Genomic DNA, 17,954 nt, shown 5'->3' with positions numbered 1-17,954 from the left:
CTGCAGGAACATAGATGGGAGATCGGTGTGTGCCACGGGACAGGAGATGTGTGTGCCACAGGACAGATGTGTGTGCCACGGGACAGGAGATGTGTGTGCCACAGGCTCCATCCCACGGCCGGCGAGAGCAGCCTGGGAATTCACAGGCGCGTTCACTGCTGCTGAAATCCTGGTTGGTTCCAAAGCCACACTTCTTGCATAACCAGAAAGGAATTAACCAACTTGCCAAGGAAACTGCATTCAAGGCTTTCTGCACAAAATAGCCGCGATAGGAGTGCAGTGACTTGTAAAAGCAAGGCAAAAGAAACAAGCTTTGGAGAAAGACAAGAGCTTGAAGAGGTAAAAGCCGCGTGGCGGTGCTGAGAGGCGGCGTGTCAGCGGGAGGAGAGCAGAGGAGAGGGAGCCAAAGCAGCGAACGCGGGTCAGAGCCTGCCGGGCGATGCCCCGGGTCGGAGCATCCCGGAGCAGCAGCGCGGCGCAGCTCGGCGCGGCTCCGGAGCGCGCTCTGCCGTGCGCGGCGGGGAGCGGCAGCTGCAGCAGCGAAAGGAGCCCCTGGAAACGCTGGAATGTGTTTGTTTTACCGCTGGGGCGTAATGGGTGCGTGTTCTAACTCTGCATTATCTTCATTGCAATGAGCTTTTACCAAAAATGAGCTTTATCAGCTGAAAATCCTTCACAGAGTTATTCAGGAGGCTCCCTCTCTACAGACAATAGTAAAAAAATCTGTAATGTGCTTTTGCTTCAGTATGTGCAAACACAGGTACACCCACTGTGTTCATTAGTTGGAAGTGTAACAACTGTAGTCATTCTGCCCTCTTTCACATTTAGGATCCTGGAAGTTTCATGGAAAAGTTCTAAGGATGTTTCTGACACTTTCAAGGAATTTTTTCAATATTGTTCTAGTAATTAATGGGAGTAAGGAACCTACTGTTATGCTTGTTGGGGAATTGTTCCATGGCCTGTTATTTCCTGCTTTTTATAAATCATGATTTCCCTTTCCAGTGCTTTTGTCTTGCTGTTGTTACTCTAAGGAACCTACTGTTATGCTTGTTGGGGAATTGTTCCATGGCCTGATATTTCCTGCTTTTCATAAATCATGATTTCCCTTTTCAGTGCTTTTGTCTTGCTGTTGTTACTAGGTACAGACCTAACACCTGGACCCTGCTGTGTCTGCCACTGGCTATGTCTTCAAGGAAGTGCAAAGCTCATTAGTTTGTTTTCCAACCTCAGATGTGCTCAATATGCTCCCACACCGTGTAAGCATCCAGCACTGAGCCTGTCCAGTCAGCAAGACATCCTACTCCTACAGTGTGCTCTACTTAATCCAACCAATCAATACTGACAACTCTGAGAATCAGGAAAGAAATGTCAGGTAATTAACTCTGAGCACCTTCTAATTACTGCTACATGAAAAGCACCCTTTCCTCCCATCCTTGACATGTTAGGTTGGTTTTTGTTTTGTTCCAAGACTTCACAGAACAAACTGGGACTTTGTAAGGCCAGGCCTGGAGGGGAGTTTGGTACCACACTGAGACTGGCAGAGAAGGGGGACCCTGAAGGTAAATTTGGCACTGAAAAATGCTGAGTTTGCACATCTCTATATTCTATTTAGTAACAAGTCCTATTGCCATCACAGCTTTTTAAAAGGAGGTGTTGACAGAATGCATAACCCAAGAGTTTTCACCAGTTCAAAATGCCAGCAGAGACTTGGGAGAAGCAAATCTGCTTTGGGATTTTCCAGAATTGGAGGCACAAAGCTCATGGAATGTTTTATTTATCTGGTAAAATGGTGCACAAGGATTTTTAGTGGCTTTCCTTTTTCCTGTGTAAAATAAACATCTTTAGTAAAGAAGTCCAGGTCCAAACAGGATCTGGGAAAGTTCCGAAGTAGAGCTGGGCTGCATTTTATAATAAAACAGCAGAAAATCCAATCACAAAAAGTAGGTGGAAGATGACATCTGCAAGAGAAACACAGGCTGTAGGTGAGTACTTCCCTGTCAGCTCCCTTTCACCTTCTCTCCCCACCCCATTCAATAAAACTGCATGGCCTAATGTGGCTCTGTCAACATATCAAATATTAACAAATAGACTTTGAAAGGTGTGTTTCAAAGCCTTTCCAACCAGAAATGCTTTCAGACACCCCTGTTAACCCAGTAAAACATGATTGTTCCTTTTTGGGAAGAGGGTGTGACAATTAGAGAAAGAAGATTGTTCAGTACTGGAAGTAATTGCTATGATTTTATTGTCTGGTGTGAGGGTGTCTGTCTTTTGGTGTCTACCAAAAGAAGGAAAGTATATTACACTGGGAAATAAAATATGCTTTTGAAATGTTCACTCTTCTGTCAAATTTACTGATATTTCAGGTTTTTTATTTGAGCTATGGATTTTATGTTGACAAAGATACTCAAAGTCCATATTTGGGATTGATACTTTCATTGTCATACTTTGCTGTTTACCTGAGAGTGTGTAAAATCTGGATAACCCTTTGCCTGCATAAAAGAGGAAGAAAAAGATTACATCAGGATGATGTTTAAAATAGAGCAAAGTGCACCAGTGTGTTTTGTAAAAGCAAAACAGGAAACATTTGTCACATTTTTAAATTCTGAATCTTTCTTCCTCTTGGATTTACTGTTTGAAGTTATAACAGGATCCTCAGTTCTTTTACCTTCTAACATCGATGGGGTTTACTGGTGCAACACAATGGATTGTAATAATTCTACTGTACCTGTATTTGTAATTTTAAATTGGCTTTCAGATTGGTGCAGATACAGTTGATAAACAAGTGTAAAGGGCTCTAGTGAAAACATTGTTTGTTCCAAGAACTTGTTTCAAAAAGTGAACCAGCTCAGAGAGAAATCCCTGGTGCCTGCAGGAGGCAGCAGTTGGAGGAGACAGTTGTTCTACAGTGGGAAAGGCTGATGGCAGTGCCATCAGTGTGTCAGGAGGGATTGGCACAAGTCATCCCTGCGCCACATGAAGGTGTTATGGATATGCTGAAGTACAGACCCACAGTGTAAAGAAAAACTTTCCTGCTGCTCCTGACCTCTCTCCCACTCCTGTGCAACCTGTCAGAGTGTGTCTGAGCTGCTGCTGAGGTCACAGGCAGGTGAGCAGAGCTTTCACTGCCAGCTTGGTGTGCCAGTGGTTTGGCCATTGATCATAAATGCCAAAGGGGGGCCTTGACTCACTTGGCAAATGAAGAGAATTTCACTGGGCTCTTCTGCCAGAGTTGGAGGGGACCAACTTCTGTTCTAGACTCCTGATGCCCCGGGGGAATGGGGTCTGACAGAGGGCTTTGTCTCCCTCTGCTTGCTCCTTGGCTGGCAGTTTCATTGCTTCCCAAAGGGAAAAGCACCACAGGAGCCCAGGCACTTACTGCGCACGGTGATCTCCGCCACCAGAACGCCTCCGGTTTGTTCCGCGCGCTGCTTGCGTTTGTCACAGGTCTCAAGAGAGCAGAGAGACACCCATGTATACCAAAACAATTAAAAATTATACAAAAAAAACCCCAGACACAATTCTTATGTTTCCAACCAAGAAATTACTGCATATTTTCCAGGGACTTTTTTTTTTTTTTTTTTTGCCTGTAATTACTGGGGGTTTTAGTGCAGGAGAGATTTAAAGAGAGTCTTTACAGTTCATTTTCTGAAGATTTTGGTGAGCTGCCTTTCCCACCCTGCCTTAAACAAAACTTCTCTCAAGAAGGGGGGAACTGAGCTCCATCTGTTTAACCCCTGACCTCTGTGAAGGTTTCTGCGGTTGTTTATTGCTGATGATAATTGTTTCCCATTGGGTAGAAACAGGAAGCACCAAATCCTTTCCAAATAGATCAGCTCATGTCCAGCACTAATGATGCCTGTCACAGCTGACAAGGTCTGTATTGGTGGCAGTGCTCTGCAGATTAAAGGTCCTTGTGCAGCTCCTGACCTTTGCAGATCCCCAGCTGTGGGCATTTTTATTACAAACTCACAGCATGTAGTAATTCTGGTTATGAGTTTCTTGTAAGCACAGACCACCAGGTTGCTTCAACCTTAATTGCAGGAGGCCACCAGCTGCATTTTTGAGTGGGAACTGGACTCAAGGGATGTTGCTGATCGAGCAATTATCCTGCACTGAAGGGTGAGGTGGGAATTCCACACAGTGCCTGAAAGGATGATGTAGGTGTTTGACAGTACTGCCAGAGGGGCACATATGAAGTAATGGGTTTGTGTTTTCTTTTAACTCTGATCTGGATAAAAAGTTGAAGAAATCTTGAAAAACAAACAGCAAAATCTAAGAGTTTTTTCTGTTGCATTTGAAACTTAGAATTTCTAACAATGTGTTTTTGTCAAACATGCAAATTTTGCACAAGTCAGTTCCTCCTGCATAGCACTGAAGCTGTATAATACAAAATGCTGCCTTAATTTTCTCCTGGGCTGAGAAAGGGGTTAGAAAGAAAAATTTGGCTCAACAGGAGTGATGCTTTCTCTTCTCCAGCAAGAAACATTTGTTGTTGAAATGACAGTATATTGGCTAAAGAGTATTTTGGGCTTCCATTTCAGGTTAAATAAAATTCTATTTCGTTGCATGAGAGAAAGAATGTTAAAGCTCTGACTTGGTGAAGGGTGGAGAGATAAGTCTTTAAAGAAAGACATTTTATGGGCACTTGCCCTTGTTAAATTATGTCCCCGTATAGCAACCTCACCATACTGCCATCTAAGGATACAGGAATCCACTTTTCTACCTCATTTCCTGCTCCAGAGACAATTTGTGTATTTTGTGCAGAGCAGGATGTCTGCAAGAGTAACAACTTACTGCAGCATGGCAGAGAGAACTTTCCTTGGGAAGGGGGACAGGGAGCTCTGAGACAGGTTCTCCCATGGCCTCCAGTGTGCTCTTAGCACTGAGATGCTTGGTAAAATGGAAAAAGCTCAACTTTCTCCTTTTTTCCAGGCTTGTGATTAACTGTAGCTGTTTGTCAGACAGGACTGTAGTCTGGGATATCGACAGGAGCTGAGTTTTTCAAAGGCTACCTTATTTCTCAATACTTTTAAACAAGTTTCCCAGTGTTGCCTGTGGCACGACAGGGGCTCACACGGTGCTGAGAGCCCTGGCGCTGGCTCTGCATGCGCTGGCTCTGCACCTGCAAACCCCCGGGGAGGGCTGGCCATCCTCTGTCTGAAGGTGGCACTGTGTGCTTCTGCAGCACGGAGGCCTTACCACGGGGCAGGAGAACTTCTCGCTGTCGCAGACGTGCGTCTCGCAGTGCAGCCAGACCTTGGACAGCTTGGGGATGTTGCGGAAGCGGAAGGCGTTGAACTGGAACGTGGCCCGGTTCGTCTTCCCGTTCTCGTGCACCAGGATGGAGTAGTCCGTGGCACACCTGTGTTGTGTGTGGAGAAGAAGTGTCAGAGCCCCCATGGCTTCAGTGAGACATGTCCTGAGGTGACAGTTTGATGAAAGCATTTTCCCTGCTGTGGGCCAGCTTTTGCTGTGCTCCTTTATACCCCACAACCAGCTTTCCAGTCATCCTCAGGGCTGGGCTGAGCAGAGGTGCTCCCTTGGGTCCTACCAGTACCTACCCCTTGGTGATCAGAGGCCAGTGGATCTGGTAGAAATACTCTGAGGAGGGAGTTGCCCAGCAGTTGTTGAGAACAACTTTAAACCTGTGGAGATACAAACCCCAGATAAGCGAGGAATGTCCCAATTGCCAATTTATTATTCATTCCTCCTTCCCTTGCCTACCTGTCACTTAAGCCCTTGGCTTCCACTCCAGCAAATATGTCAGAACCAATTTCTGATGTTTCAACAACAAAGGGGGCTTCTTTTATACTTGAGAACTTGGCATTCTTTGAAAGACAAAGACAAAGGCATCATACATTACTTGTATGCAAAGCAAGGTATGATTCAAATTCAGACACCCCTGGAGAGATTGACCACAAAAATCTAGGTTCTTATAACCTGCAACCTCCCAATTGTACACTGGTAGTAAGATTATTGCAAACCCAAGATGATGTTTAAAAATATTTTAATTAATATTTGGCATATAATGATGATCAGTGACAGAACTTGATGCTGTTTGGCTGTAGCATGTATTGCATGTATTCCCATGCAGCATGGGTGGGAAGCAAGCTTGCTGCTGCTGCTTCTGGTGGTGGGGAAAGCTCGTGGGAGTGAGAATGAAGGTGAGTGTATAGAATGGGAATGGAGTTGGGACATAGCCACATGTTGGAGAAAAGGAATGAAGACATGCAGAAATCACAAGAAAAAAGTGAGCCTGCTGAACATGGAGCAGTGTGGTGCTCAGGTGAAAAGTTTTGGTTGCAAATACACTGAAATGTCTACCTTAAATCCCAATGCTTCTTGTTGGGCAAAATGATTACAAAGCTAGCACCAGAACTGTACAAATAATATCAGGTTTAGTCCTAGCATTGGTTTACCTAGTGGTAAATACTCCTTTTACCTAGCCTGTAATTTTAACACAGTAAGTTCCTAGTTGTGCTTTTTCTAGCTGTGCTAAAATAGAGAGGCTGTTTTGGAGCTTTTTTCTGTGCTTTCGTGGAGAAAAGATTCCAGGATTAGGAGCTGGCTGCTCCAGCAGTGCAGTGGAGCTACAGAGAGGAGAGGGATGCTTCAAAGGATCTGCCTGATATCAAGGGACAAAATTTTGTTGGCAACAAAATTCCAGCATGACCTAAAGACCTGTGGGGTACGTGAAATATCTGTCAGGTGAGAGGACCAGGGAGAAAGCTGCAAGAGAAATGCAAGGAGCTTTGCTGTGTCTATAGAGGCCATGCAAGGCCAGGACTATGTGCAGATTCATGCTGCTCTTGCAGTGGGACTACACACAAGTTTTGATTTTTCTTATAAAACCAGTCAGCAGGTTAGAAATGTATCTCTCAGCAGAGAAATCTGTCTGATTTTGAGGGATTAAAAGAACAGTTGGCATGTGTCTGCTTTGTTCACTTTAAGTATATCCCTGTTAATCAGCAGAAAGAACCCCTGCCAATCCCACTGCAATTATCTGTTCCAGGTTAGTAGTGTGCTCTATGACACATAAAAGTCAGGAGCAGCAGCCCTGTTTTTAACAGCTCTTTGGCTGAAGCCTTTGTAAGGTAAAGGTGAAGGTGTGAGTGGCAAAGAGCACTTACAGAGTAGAAGTTGAGGGACAGCTGGCTTTCAAATGAACCAGAGCTCCCGTTCTTCACATGGACAGTGGCCACCCTGGGGACAGGATAAAATTCTGTATCAGTGAGGCATGGTGATGAGGACAGGGTGAGACACACTCCCAGAAGAGGATGTACCTTTGGTCAAAAGCAGCCTGGTTCACCAGGTAGTTGGCATTGTATGTGCAGGTGAATGAGTAATTCACAGGCTGGCTCTTCACAATCACGGAGGAGTCATTGGAGACGATGGAGTTATAGAAGTGATACACAGGATTCTTGAACTGTGAATGGTGAGACAGAGAAATGTGGGCAGTACTGAGTCCTTGAGGCATCAGGAATGTTCTTTAAAACATGAAGAATCTGGTGTGAAAACTGCCTCCCCAAGGAAACATAGTTTGGTAGCTCTTTATATGCTGTGCTGCCTATTCATATGCCTTACTAAACATAAGTTCTGTGTAACACAGGTACAGGTAAACAGCAGACTAATATCACTAAGCCTGTGAGTATTTTGCCTGTAACTGCAAATCACAGCTGTGTGATTCTTCCTTCTCCTTGACTCTGCACTTTGCCTCCTTCTTTCATTGGTACCTAAAACTTACTTCAAGCTGAAGAGGATAGGACTCTCTCAAATGAGCACAGCCATTTCCTGAGTCAGAATTAATGACCTTCACAGTCTTACCTCTGACTGGGTGCCACAGTATGATTTGTTTTTAGGTGACAGGTCTGGGATTGTGAATTGGTAATATCCTGAATCGTGGATCCCATTGTAGCAAATGCCTCCAAGTGCCAGCTGGTTAACCTCCCATCCATAAGGACACTCTGGAATTCTGGTAATGATGGTTTTAGGATAGCAGTATACCAGAATTACATCTGGAAGGAAAATGATACACCCAGAGTTATCCAGTGGTAATTTCCTTTCAAAGAGGTGGTCCGCCCACTTACTTTCCATTGGGCTTAACCTTCTGTGAACAGGGGTGTGTGCTGGAAGGTCCCCTAACGAGAGCAGCTTTTGCTACACAAAACAGACCTTTAGGTTGTTAAATTCTGTCCTCTTTGGAAGAGTTTAGCCTTTGCCTTCTAATCAATGCAGAACTTTGTGAAAATTTTTCATCTTTCTGGAATAGCTGGTTGAACAGCAGAGACACTGGTGAGAAACCTGAAGTAAAAAAGGACTGCACTGAAAATGTCTCATTAACTTATGCTGCAAAGCTGGTTTCTGTAACACCACTGACTCTGTGAAAATAATATTGGTGAGGTTGTTTGGTAGGCTTTGTAGATCTGCACTGTTTTGTACTGTGTATGAATCTTGGCTACAATAGAGATATTCTGCCTTTTCTCCTCTTGAACTGGCACTGTAGTGCTGGCACAAACAGAATTTTTCCAATTGTCAAGTCAAAAGCCAAGATCTAAAACTGCACTGAAGAACCTGGCTCTGCTAACAACAATAGGAAATGACCAAACTCCAGCCCTGTTAACAGCAGTGCTGTGTGTTTCCAAACATGGTGATTGCTAATACACACATGAATGCCAAACATCATATCAGACAGACTGATTGCTTCATGATAGCAGAATTGGATATTTTTCACAAGCAGAGCTAATTTGAACATCTCATGGAAATTATAAGGGCAAATATTGACTAACCTGAAAATTGAGGAAGACTTCCAGTTACTACAGTGGGAAAAAAGGCACCCTCTCTGGAATTATTCAGTTACTTCTTTTAAAGCCCTTGCCACTCTCGTTTTTTTATGTTAAAGCCTCATTTTGCAGCCTTTCCATGTCTGCTAGGGAATAATCTGGGAAAGTCAACTAGACAACAACCTGCTGTTTTTTCTGATTAACAAACCTCCAGCACGTACAAGCTGATTCTGCTTGTGTTAATGCTCAGATTTAAAACTGGCAACTTTAGAGCTACGAAAACTCCTGCAGTTAAGAGAAACTGCTTGTGCAAATAAAGGTACTGAAATAAATGGCTAGAGGGCCAAATACTTTAGATATACCATGAAATGACTGACAGTAATCTGACAGCAGTCATGCACTAAAAAGCAAACACTAAATTGAGGCATATTCCAACACATTTCTAGAGCACATTTTGTAATTGTGGTGAAATTTGTTTTACAGGTCTGTCTCCAGTTTCTAGGCATTAATCAGTGTGCAATTAGAGCCCTACTTTCAATGAATTTTGTATTTTTCTTGCTTTAGTATAACGGTGTGGTTTAGGAGTTCAGCCCAGCACATTCAATCACCACTAGCAATCTGACTGTAGTCTGTAGGTCTACAGCCCAGTTTGGGCAGCAAAGATCTGCTGCATCTAGCCTGTACTATTACAGAAAATTTCTAATTGGTTTTGTTCCCGTTGCTATTTTATGCATTTGTGACTAACTTTCTTGCACTGTTAACTACATGCCTAATTGTTTGTGGGGTTAGGACTTGAATGGAACATTCTTTACTGTGTTAGCTCAAACAGGTCAATAAAAGAAATCTAAGGATTACCTCTACAGAATCCACAGTTTAACTTTCTGAAGGAAAACCTTTTGATTTTGAATGAAAAAGCCCTTTGGCAGCTTAATTACAGGAGAAGATCTTAGGAGACATAAGTTATTTTACCTGCTTTATTTGGGCTGCAAGGCCCTGCAAGAGCTCGAGCCAAAATGACCAGCAGATAAATAGCAAGAGTCACCATTTCTTGCAATGATCTGAGGACACAGAAAATAAAAGTTGAAAATGTCTTTAAAGGTGGAAATAAATACCATGCATTGTCTTCAGCAATGTCTACTCCTGAGCTTGTAGTAGCTACTGTTAAAATGTCCTTTTTGCAGAGAAAAAAAAATAACATTACTGATATCCTGTCACCCAATGTAATTGAAACTACAGGGTAAATCTTTCAAAGACCATTGCTATAACTGGGTCACCATTGTGACAATTTTACTATTTCAGTTTAGTGGTGGCTTTTAATTATTCTAATTATTCTATTCTATTGCAAATATTCTAAACCTAAAGTGTTAACATAACCAAATGAAACTGAAAAATAGGATTTGAAAAAAAGAGGGAATAGAAATTACTATTAGAAGAAATATGACACAACAACATATATAATGTGCTTAAAATTTAGTGCTAAAACTATTCTCTGTGGTGATGGCTATTCTGATGCATCTAAACTTAGTGTAGCTCAGTTTTGGTGAATTAATCATTTTCTCCTTTGCTGCTAAATGTTGAGTTTCGAGGAAAACATCTATAGAAGTTATTTACGTTTACATTTCAGGTCTCCAACCTGAAAGCTGTTTCCCACAGGGGAAAAACATCTACAGCCTGTGGGATTGGGACTGCAGTTCTCATACTTTCCCTTTGAAGACACTCTTCAATATCAGCCCTCATACACACATCACTAAGCAGACTAAGTCAGAAGTAAGAAATATCATTTACAGGACAAAAAAAACCCAAACAATCCAATTTAGTAGTTCTAACAAAACTAATAAATTCCAACAGTTTCACTCAGCCTCTATTTAAAAATATATAAATATATATGAGTTTATAAAAGGGTCTTAAAGTACATATCAGTGACAATTCCTTCTAATTATCATCCTATACATTCTACAAGAAATTAAGCGTTATACCTACGAGACAGGAAGGAGCTAATTATTTCAGATTTTCATTCCAGTCTTATTCCAAAAGCAGCGCTGTCAGCTCTTTCCAAGATGTCCTCTTTCAAATGAACCCAGCTAGTGTTATCTTCGCTTTATATAAGCAATCTTGTAAAAGGAGCCCATCTCTGGTTCAATCTCAACCTGCCAGTATTGTCCAGTGTGAGAGGAAAAAAAAGGAGTTATAGAAAAGCAGTTTTCTTCCCCTAGATAAGTCTGCATTGCTGCTATTTGATTTTTACAAATTTTTCTACAGTGTTTTTTTACAGATCTTGCAAACAAGTGATCAGAAACCTGCTGAAAGTACAAATTTTTTTTTTATTTGTGAGTTTATTAGGAAAATGTAGAATTTCTGGAGAGATGAAGCTACAACTGCCTGCTAGAATTCCGTGAAAACATATTTATAGGAATTAGTTGCTTGTCTTAAATGGTTTATTGAGAATGTCAAGCTTTTCTGCCATATAAATGAACAAAAGTAATGGCAACAGATCATATATTACTTGTGGTGTTGGTTTTTTTAACTTTTTTTTTTTTTCTAAAAGCTCACAGGCAGGTAATCTGAGTTTAGGTAGGCTCTTCCATAAGCCTTAATATTATGCTACATAATAATAGTATGTAATACTAAATGCACATAAGGCTGTGTAATATTCACTGAATATTAAACTATAGATTGTGTAAAATTTGCCATTGCACACCAAACTGAAACAAATTTACTCTTTGTATGACCACTGGTGATGAAGGTGCCTGTAAAAGTCTTGGCTGGCTAGTAGGATTTTCTGGTGCCCCATTACATTCTGTTTGTGTCAGCTTGTAGTGAAAGGCTCAGAAAAAGTAGTGTGTGCACTACTGCTATTTTATACAGAATATGGGCTTTAAAAAGCCTTGCCATGGGAACTGGCCCAGCCCCAGCTTGGGGCACTGCGTCCCAAAGCCTCCCCAGGCCCATGTGCTGTTGAACCACTCATGCTCTGATTCTTGAGTCACAGAACACCTGAGGGACCCAGCCCTGTGGGGCTCCTCACAGAGGGTCTGGTAGCTCCTCTTGTGCAGAACCCTGTTCCATCCACAGCAGGACTTTGGTGTGGATCTGCCTTCTCTCAAGCAGTTTTTGGCAAATAGGGTGGCACAGTAATAAAGCTGTACTGTCAGTCAATAGTCTGGAGTTCTTGTAGGAGAGAGTGCAATGGAAGAGCACAGTGGCCCTGACCTAAACCTGAAATGCTCAACAAGGAGTTTTTAGCTGGCCTGTGAGTGAGATTTATAGGAAAACCTTGAGGACAGCATTCACTAAAAGAAGTGTGTCAAGCAAGAAGATCTGAGTAAAGCAGGGTCATGGGTGCACCTGCACTGTGAGGGCTGCTCAGTGATGGTCGTGTGCAGGTGAATCTGCAGTGATATGAGAATTAAGTGATCAGGGTGACCTTTTCTGGCAAACTGATCCAAAGCCCAAAGCAAAGGTTGAAAAGCCTTTATATGCCAGTGCTTAACTTCAAACATCAAGTCAGAACAATGATTGAAGCTTTGTAAGGAATTGTTCTTACTGTTCTTGTGAGCCTGCAAGCCACCACATTCTGATTTAAATGAGATTACTTAAAGATGAACACATGGATAAAATCCTCTGGCAGGGGTTTGTTATTTTAATTGAATTAAAGAACAATCCACTGAACAAGAACCAAAGCTCATCAATCATTTGGTGTGATCTCTCTAACTAGAGATCATCCTTATCAGAAATCCTAAAGGAAGAAAGACACAATTCCAGGTGTCTGTTTTATAGCCTCACCCCAAATCCTGCAGGGATTCAGGCCTAATTTTGGTTTTCTAAAGCTAAATCTAAATATACACTGTGTCAACATGCACTATTTTTTGTCTTTCTGTATATGACCGTGTATTTAGTCTGGAAGAAGAAATCAGAGTTTCTGGTGAGACTTTATGATCAACCCTGTTGACAAGAATATACAGCCCAGAAACAAGGGGGGGCTTGCAGGAGAAGGCTTGTGACTTTCATGAGAAAGGACTCGTGGTTGTGTGTAAGCTAATTCTTCAAATTCAAAGAATCAGATTCAGTCCTGTGCTTGGACTTGGCCTATCACGCCTGCACCCACAGGGCTGATTTACAGCATAAGATATTTGGCTAACTTTGATTAGGCATAGTGTAAATGCCTTGCTAAAAATTATGTAAGTGATCCACCTCATCATAATATTAACAAAGCTCTTGAAACATAGATTAGCTTTTTACTCATGATTTTTAGCAAATACTCTAATTAAATTATCTTTGGTATAACAGTACAGGTTTCAGTGGAATTACTCCAAAATGGATGTAATCCCATAATTTGTAAGAGAAAATAAATCTCCCACTATCTTCTCACAGAAACTTATCTCCATGTACATAATACTCCTTTTAGGCAAAAGGTAGAAAACAGAATGAAAACCGTGAAACAAATTTGGCAGTGGTGCCAGCTGGTGTATAGTAGTTTGCATTTGCATGAGAAACAAGCACAAAATGTACCTAAGCCAACCAGCATTTGATATCTGCACTGATCAGAGGTGAAGGCTTGGGGAAGGGTTAGGTTTCTCTCAGTAAGTGCACACACAGAGAAAGGAAAGCCATTAACTTGCAAAGCAGACCATTGAGGATTGTTGCCGTTCCCTGAGTGTTTCCAAGACCATTGAATAATCTCAGCAACCTAAGTATTTGTAAAGATTTCAACCAAGAGCAAATGAAGGCCTTATTGTGGATTCCACCTACAAGGGCAGCTTATGTCTCCAGCCTTGTTCCTCACATTGTGATGGAAAGCTGTGTGAGTATCAACTCTCTGGCTCTTACATGAAGCAAATGAGGGTCTGCTGTTTGAACCTGCAAGTGATATTGCAACATGCAATTTTCATTGGTTTTGGACAAAACAATAAACCTGAAGAGTCCCTTAGCTATATGGAAGGACTTATGAGATAATGAGGATCTATGGAGACAGGCAGCTGATTCCAGGGGAAGGCAGATCACCTGACACTCATCTAGAGGCTGCAACACATAAATTAAGGTGCTCCCACACACCAAAACCTGGCAAACTCAGTTTTGTCTGAGATAAGGGGTGTATTTATCCCACAGGCATAGAGACATCCATGCTGGGTCTGGAAGCATAGCAGCTGTATTTATATTTGGCCTGATCTGAATGAGTGGATCCTCTTGGAAGTGCAGCACTGTGTTGATACAATCAAATTTTCCTGAAGCCTGATTGAGCTGTGCTGTGTATACTTATTCCCTCAAGTCATAAATACCTTAGGGATTTAGGATTGTTTTGCCTTTTACAGTGTAAATACCTTTCCAGTAGTTTATTACTCATGGCACGTGGCTGGTCACTCACTTCAGCACATGACTGAGTCACCATCCCTGCAGGTACATGCAGATGTGGTACTAAAGGACGTGGTTAGTGGTGGTCTTGGAAATTAGGACAGTCGGACTTCAAGATCTTTTTCCAACCTAAATGATTCTACATTTCTTTTCTATGAATGTTTTAGTTTTGTGAGCAGATTATAGGACAGTGCATGTACGTACAGAGAGCCTGGGACCCACAGATCTCCTGCACCCCAAGTCCCCAGGTGACTGATATTCTTCAGTAACTGCACAAGACCTGTCAGAAGAAGGGGAAGTGAGAGGAAACTGTGATGTTGTGGAAGAGTCACATAAAAACCAGAGATGGATGTTCAGGCCACCGGAAGAGACAGTCTTCTGCTCTTGACTTCCTTGTGCATTAGCTCTCTGTCTGTGTAACTACGCAACACTGATTCGTAATTTTTCAGCAATCACCTGAGCTTGGTGAGACAGTGCTGCTGCTGGTACATGCACTCCTGGTGTGAGAGAGGACAGTCACTCAGCTGAAGAAACCTTCATAATTCTGCTGTTCAAGACAGATATTTGCAACAGCAAATCTTGCTGAACACAAAATTGTGGCTGAAGTCAATAATTATATTTCATGTTCATTTGAATGCCTGATTCTATTGCTGTTTAGCTTTGCCAGCATATTTACTGTTCTTTGGATGCTTCTCCAGCAAAATCCTGCCTGTTTTGCAGTTTGCTACTGTTGGAACAGAACATCAGTTTCCAGCTGAGTTTCCTTGAAGCCTTTGTGTGGGTAAGTGCTTTAGTTGTAATTTTTTAGGGGATGTCTTGGAGCTAGCTAGTTATGAAGGATAAGACCTGGGAGCTTGATTTAATAAAGACATGGTGCTTGATTTAATGAATGTATGAGACATGTAAAACAGGTCATGCGAGACCAGAACTGATGACTAACACTGGTCATGTGAGACCTCACTCGTCCTTGGACTGCCTCTCGTTGGAGATGCCTCAACTTGCAATGTACTTAATTAATTTGTCTAAACGAGGCATGTATTGCATTAATAAGTGCTGTAAGGTGGCCAAGATACCTGCACAGATATCTGTAAGGTGCCCAAGATATCCTGTGACACAGGACCTGTGGGACACTTGGGCACTTTTGGAGAGGGAACTGGAAGCCAAGGATAGTCAGGATGTCTTAAATAACAGTGGATGTCTGTGTGTGGGCAGCTGAGTGGAGGCCAGCCAGACACACTGCTCTGGTTGGCTTGGCATTCATTTTTGCTTGCCTTGGGAGCTTGAGCAGCCCTGCAAACTCAGCAGCACACATGCCTGAGCCTGCTCCAGCACCCTCCAATTACTCACTGAGTGCCCAAGGACAGCTTCCAGGGAGAAGCTGGAGCACTTCTGGGGAAAGATAGCTTTGATCTCAACAAGCAAGAACTGCATTTGGGTCTCCTGTAATCTGGAGGCTCTGACCCCCAATCTGCTCCAGCTGTTCTTTGAAGAGGGTGTGGCTGTGACTGCTGGGCTCCACTGTGCCCAGAGCTGCTGTCCCATCTGGGATCTGTCAGAGCAGAACTGCAGGGATTTTCTGCTGAGAACACAGGGATTAAGTATTTTGTAATGGCTGGTTACTGCTGTGGAATAGCATTCTGTAATCACCTGAATGTGGCCCAAATGGCTTCTGAGGTACATAAGTGCTTTTTTGGATCTCAGTCATGCCGTCCTGTATAACATCTTGTAAACCTTTTAGTTCTTGCTATCTCAACAACAGGTCTTGGTCTCTTGGCAGCGTGGGTGAGGATCTCACCTCAGTGTGGGGGAGGATTTTAAGAGGAAGGTGAGAAAAAAAGAAGAATGGACTCTTTGTGTCATTCATTAGTTTAATCTTCTCGGCTTGGCTGCTGGCTCTGACACAGTGACCATTCTCTTCTTGCTCCAGTAATGCTCTCTTTTCTGAGCATTATTCCACTGGTGCTGGGAAGGGTGCTGAAATATGATGTTTCTCAGTTTGGGTTGGGGTATGTCACCACAACCTTTAAAAGAGTCTGCAGCAGATGTCTGATCTTCTGCCTCATTCCTGGCCGTGTGTGTTGGCCAGAAATAATGCTGCTCACCCAGCCTGCATGCTTTGCTACTGAAAACCTGACAAAAATAGGACTGCAGTGCAGTGAAACATAAAAAGTATACTAAAGGCAAATATATCCTCTGGGGTCCCTCAGTGGCAATTCCATTGACTGCTGAGAAACTGATCCTAAATGTATGCTGCTCATTTTAAAAATATGGTTGAGGAAGAAAAAAACAAAACAAAGACAAATGGAAGGGCAAACTGATAAAGAAATTACAGAAGCAGGAGAAATGCTGAATTACATTAAAGGACTTGATTGCTGTGTGGCTTGGAAGTGCCTCATATTCCCAAGCCTGGAAACCTTTCCTCAGATTTGGAATCTTTATTGCCCTGGGAGCCTAGAGTGCTCCTACTCCGTCTTTAACCCCTCTACCCTTACCTTAGCTACAGAGCCCTTCTCCAGCTTCCTTAGTTTTCCATGGTCTGACCCATCTGAATTATAAACCTGCTTTGGGGGATCCAGATAAGAATGCACACATGAAGGACAGGTAAAAATAATGTTCTTGAAATGCTCACCATAAATTCATATCCTTTGAAGAGTTAAGATCCATTTCTTTTCCCTACGAAATAAACTTTCAGTATCTGTAGTGCTGCACTCTCAAATCAAACACAAACCTTTGCACTTCTACCAGTGGCAGCTGCTGATTAAAATCATAGTTTTGGTTTCCCAAGCTACGTAATCCTGCTAGTTCAATCTTAGACCTACTTTTCTCAGCACACTGTATCCATTATACCAGTGTTGTCCTCATTTTTGAAAGTTTGTGATTTTTGGCAGTCTGATAGCATCATCCTTGGAGACAGTCTCTTTTGCTGTGAAAGGGATCTGTTTGTTGTAAAGAGCTGTGTGGCTCTAAGACCTACATGTATCAAACTTAGCTGCATTAATTAGCTGGTGCTGTGCTTGTAAACTGATCATAATAATCCTTATCACAATCTCAGTACCATTATCTCTGTTTTGCAGATAATGGAACTGAGCCACAGAATGGCAAAGCTCAGTGTAGGGCTTGTGAGCTGCCCATCCTGTTCTTACTTCTCCTTTGCCACTGAAAGAGTAAGCAGCTTGGAGCAGGAAGTGTCCAAGCAAACTCTGGATGGGTTTGTCTGTGAATGAGAAAAGCTTTCTAGGAAGCTGTGGAATGATTGTTTGGGGTGCCAGGCCATGTCTTCTGGAACAGAGGACTCACATGTCAGAGGCTCTTTTGCCACCTAAAGTTGTAAACTCCACCTTGCTTGTCAGTTTACCATTTCCACTGGCCTTCATGGCTTTTGGAGAATTATTTGGTGACTTGATTACCAGTTGAGTGTCTCAGTGGATTTGCCTCTTCTGATGCCATAAACAAAGCTCACTTAGTCAAGACACATTCTTTAGCATTCAGCCTCCAAAAAGGTCATTTTCTGAGACTTCCCACAGATAACAGACCAATTTTCAGATCAGTTAAAGGTTATTGTTTTCAAATTGCACCAACACACTATTGATGACATCCACTGAGATGGTTCTTTCCATTCACCATGTTTCATAGTAGCAGAGAAACGTAACAGCTTCATGCAATGGGACAGAGCAGAGAAATTGATCTAAGTTTCAGGCACTCAGTTGGATTTTCATTTTCTTGCTGCATTATGACTCAACCAATACCAAATAAAATTCAGATCTTACTTTTTAAATTGGCTGGATCATTAATTTTAATTATTATTACAATTTTATATTAATTTTA

General features: G+C 42.3%; 1 protein-coding gene across 1 annotated transcript; it reads right to left on the bottom strand.

Annotated features, from left to right (window-relative positions):
* Positions 1–1,756: 1,756 nt before the first annotated feature.
* On the bottom strand, positions 1,757–10,815 carry TECTB (tectorin beta). The gene is made up of 11 exons (XM_039709268.1): positions 10,761–10,815; positions 9,750–9,838; positions 7,825–8,015; positions 7,284–7,426; positions 7,131–7,203; positions 5,725–5,828; positions 5,562–5,645; positions 5,200–5,362; positions 3,377–3,446; positions 2,457–2,489; positions 1,757–1,958 (listed from the first exon to the last, which is right to left on the bottom strand). Exons 2-11 carry the CDS (start codon positions 9,823–9,825, stop codon positions 1,906–1,908), a joined length of 990 nt encoding a protein of 329 aa, XP_039565202.1. The 5' UTR covers positions 9,826–9,838; positions 10,761–10,815; the 3' UTR covers positions 1,757–1,905.
* Between the last annotated feature and the right edge of the window lie 7,139 nt (positions 10,816–17,954).

This window comes from Passer montanus, unplaced genomic scaffold (assembly GCF_014805655.1).
Source record: "Passer montanus isolate IOZ18808 unplaced genomic scaffold, ASM1480565v1 scaffold21, whole genome shotgun sequence".
Taxonomy (NCBI): Eukaryota; Metazoa; Chordata; class Aves; order Passeriformes; family Passeridae; genus Passer; species Passer montanus.
This window is presented reverse-complemented; position numbering and strand designations above follow the sequence as displayed.

What these genes read in the sequence shown, in the direction of transcription:
- TECTB (XM_039709268.1), bottom strand. Translation starts at nt 9,825, where the DNA reads ATGGTGACTCTTGCTATTTATCTGCTGGTCATTTTGGCTCGAGCTCTT. An exon ending in TGTCCCTCAACTTCTACTCT is followed by an intron (nt 5,829 to 7,130) that starts GTAAGTGCTCTT and finishes TGTCTTTCAAAG; the next exon opens with AATGCCAAGTTCTCAAGTAT. An exon ending in CAGATTTTACACACTCTCAG is followed by an intron (nt 1,959 to 2,456) that starts GTAAACAGCAAA and finishes TTTCTCTTGCAG; the next exon opens with ATGTCATCTTCCACCTACTT.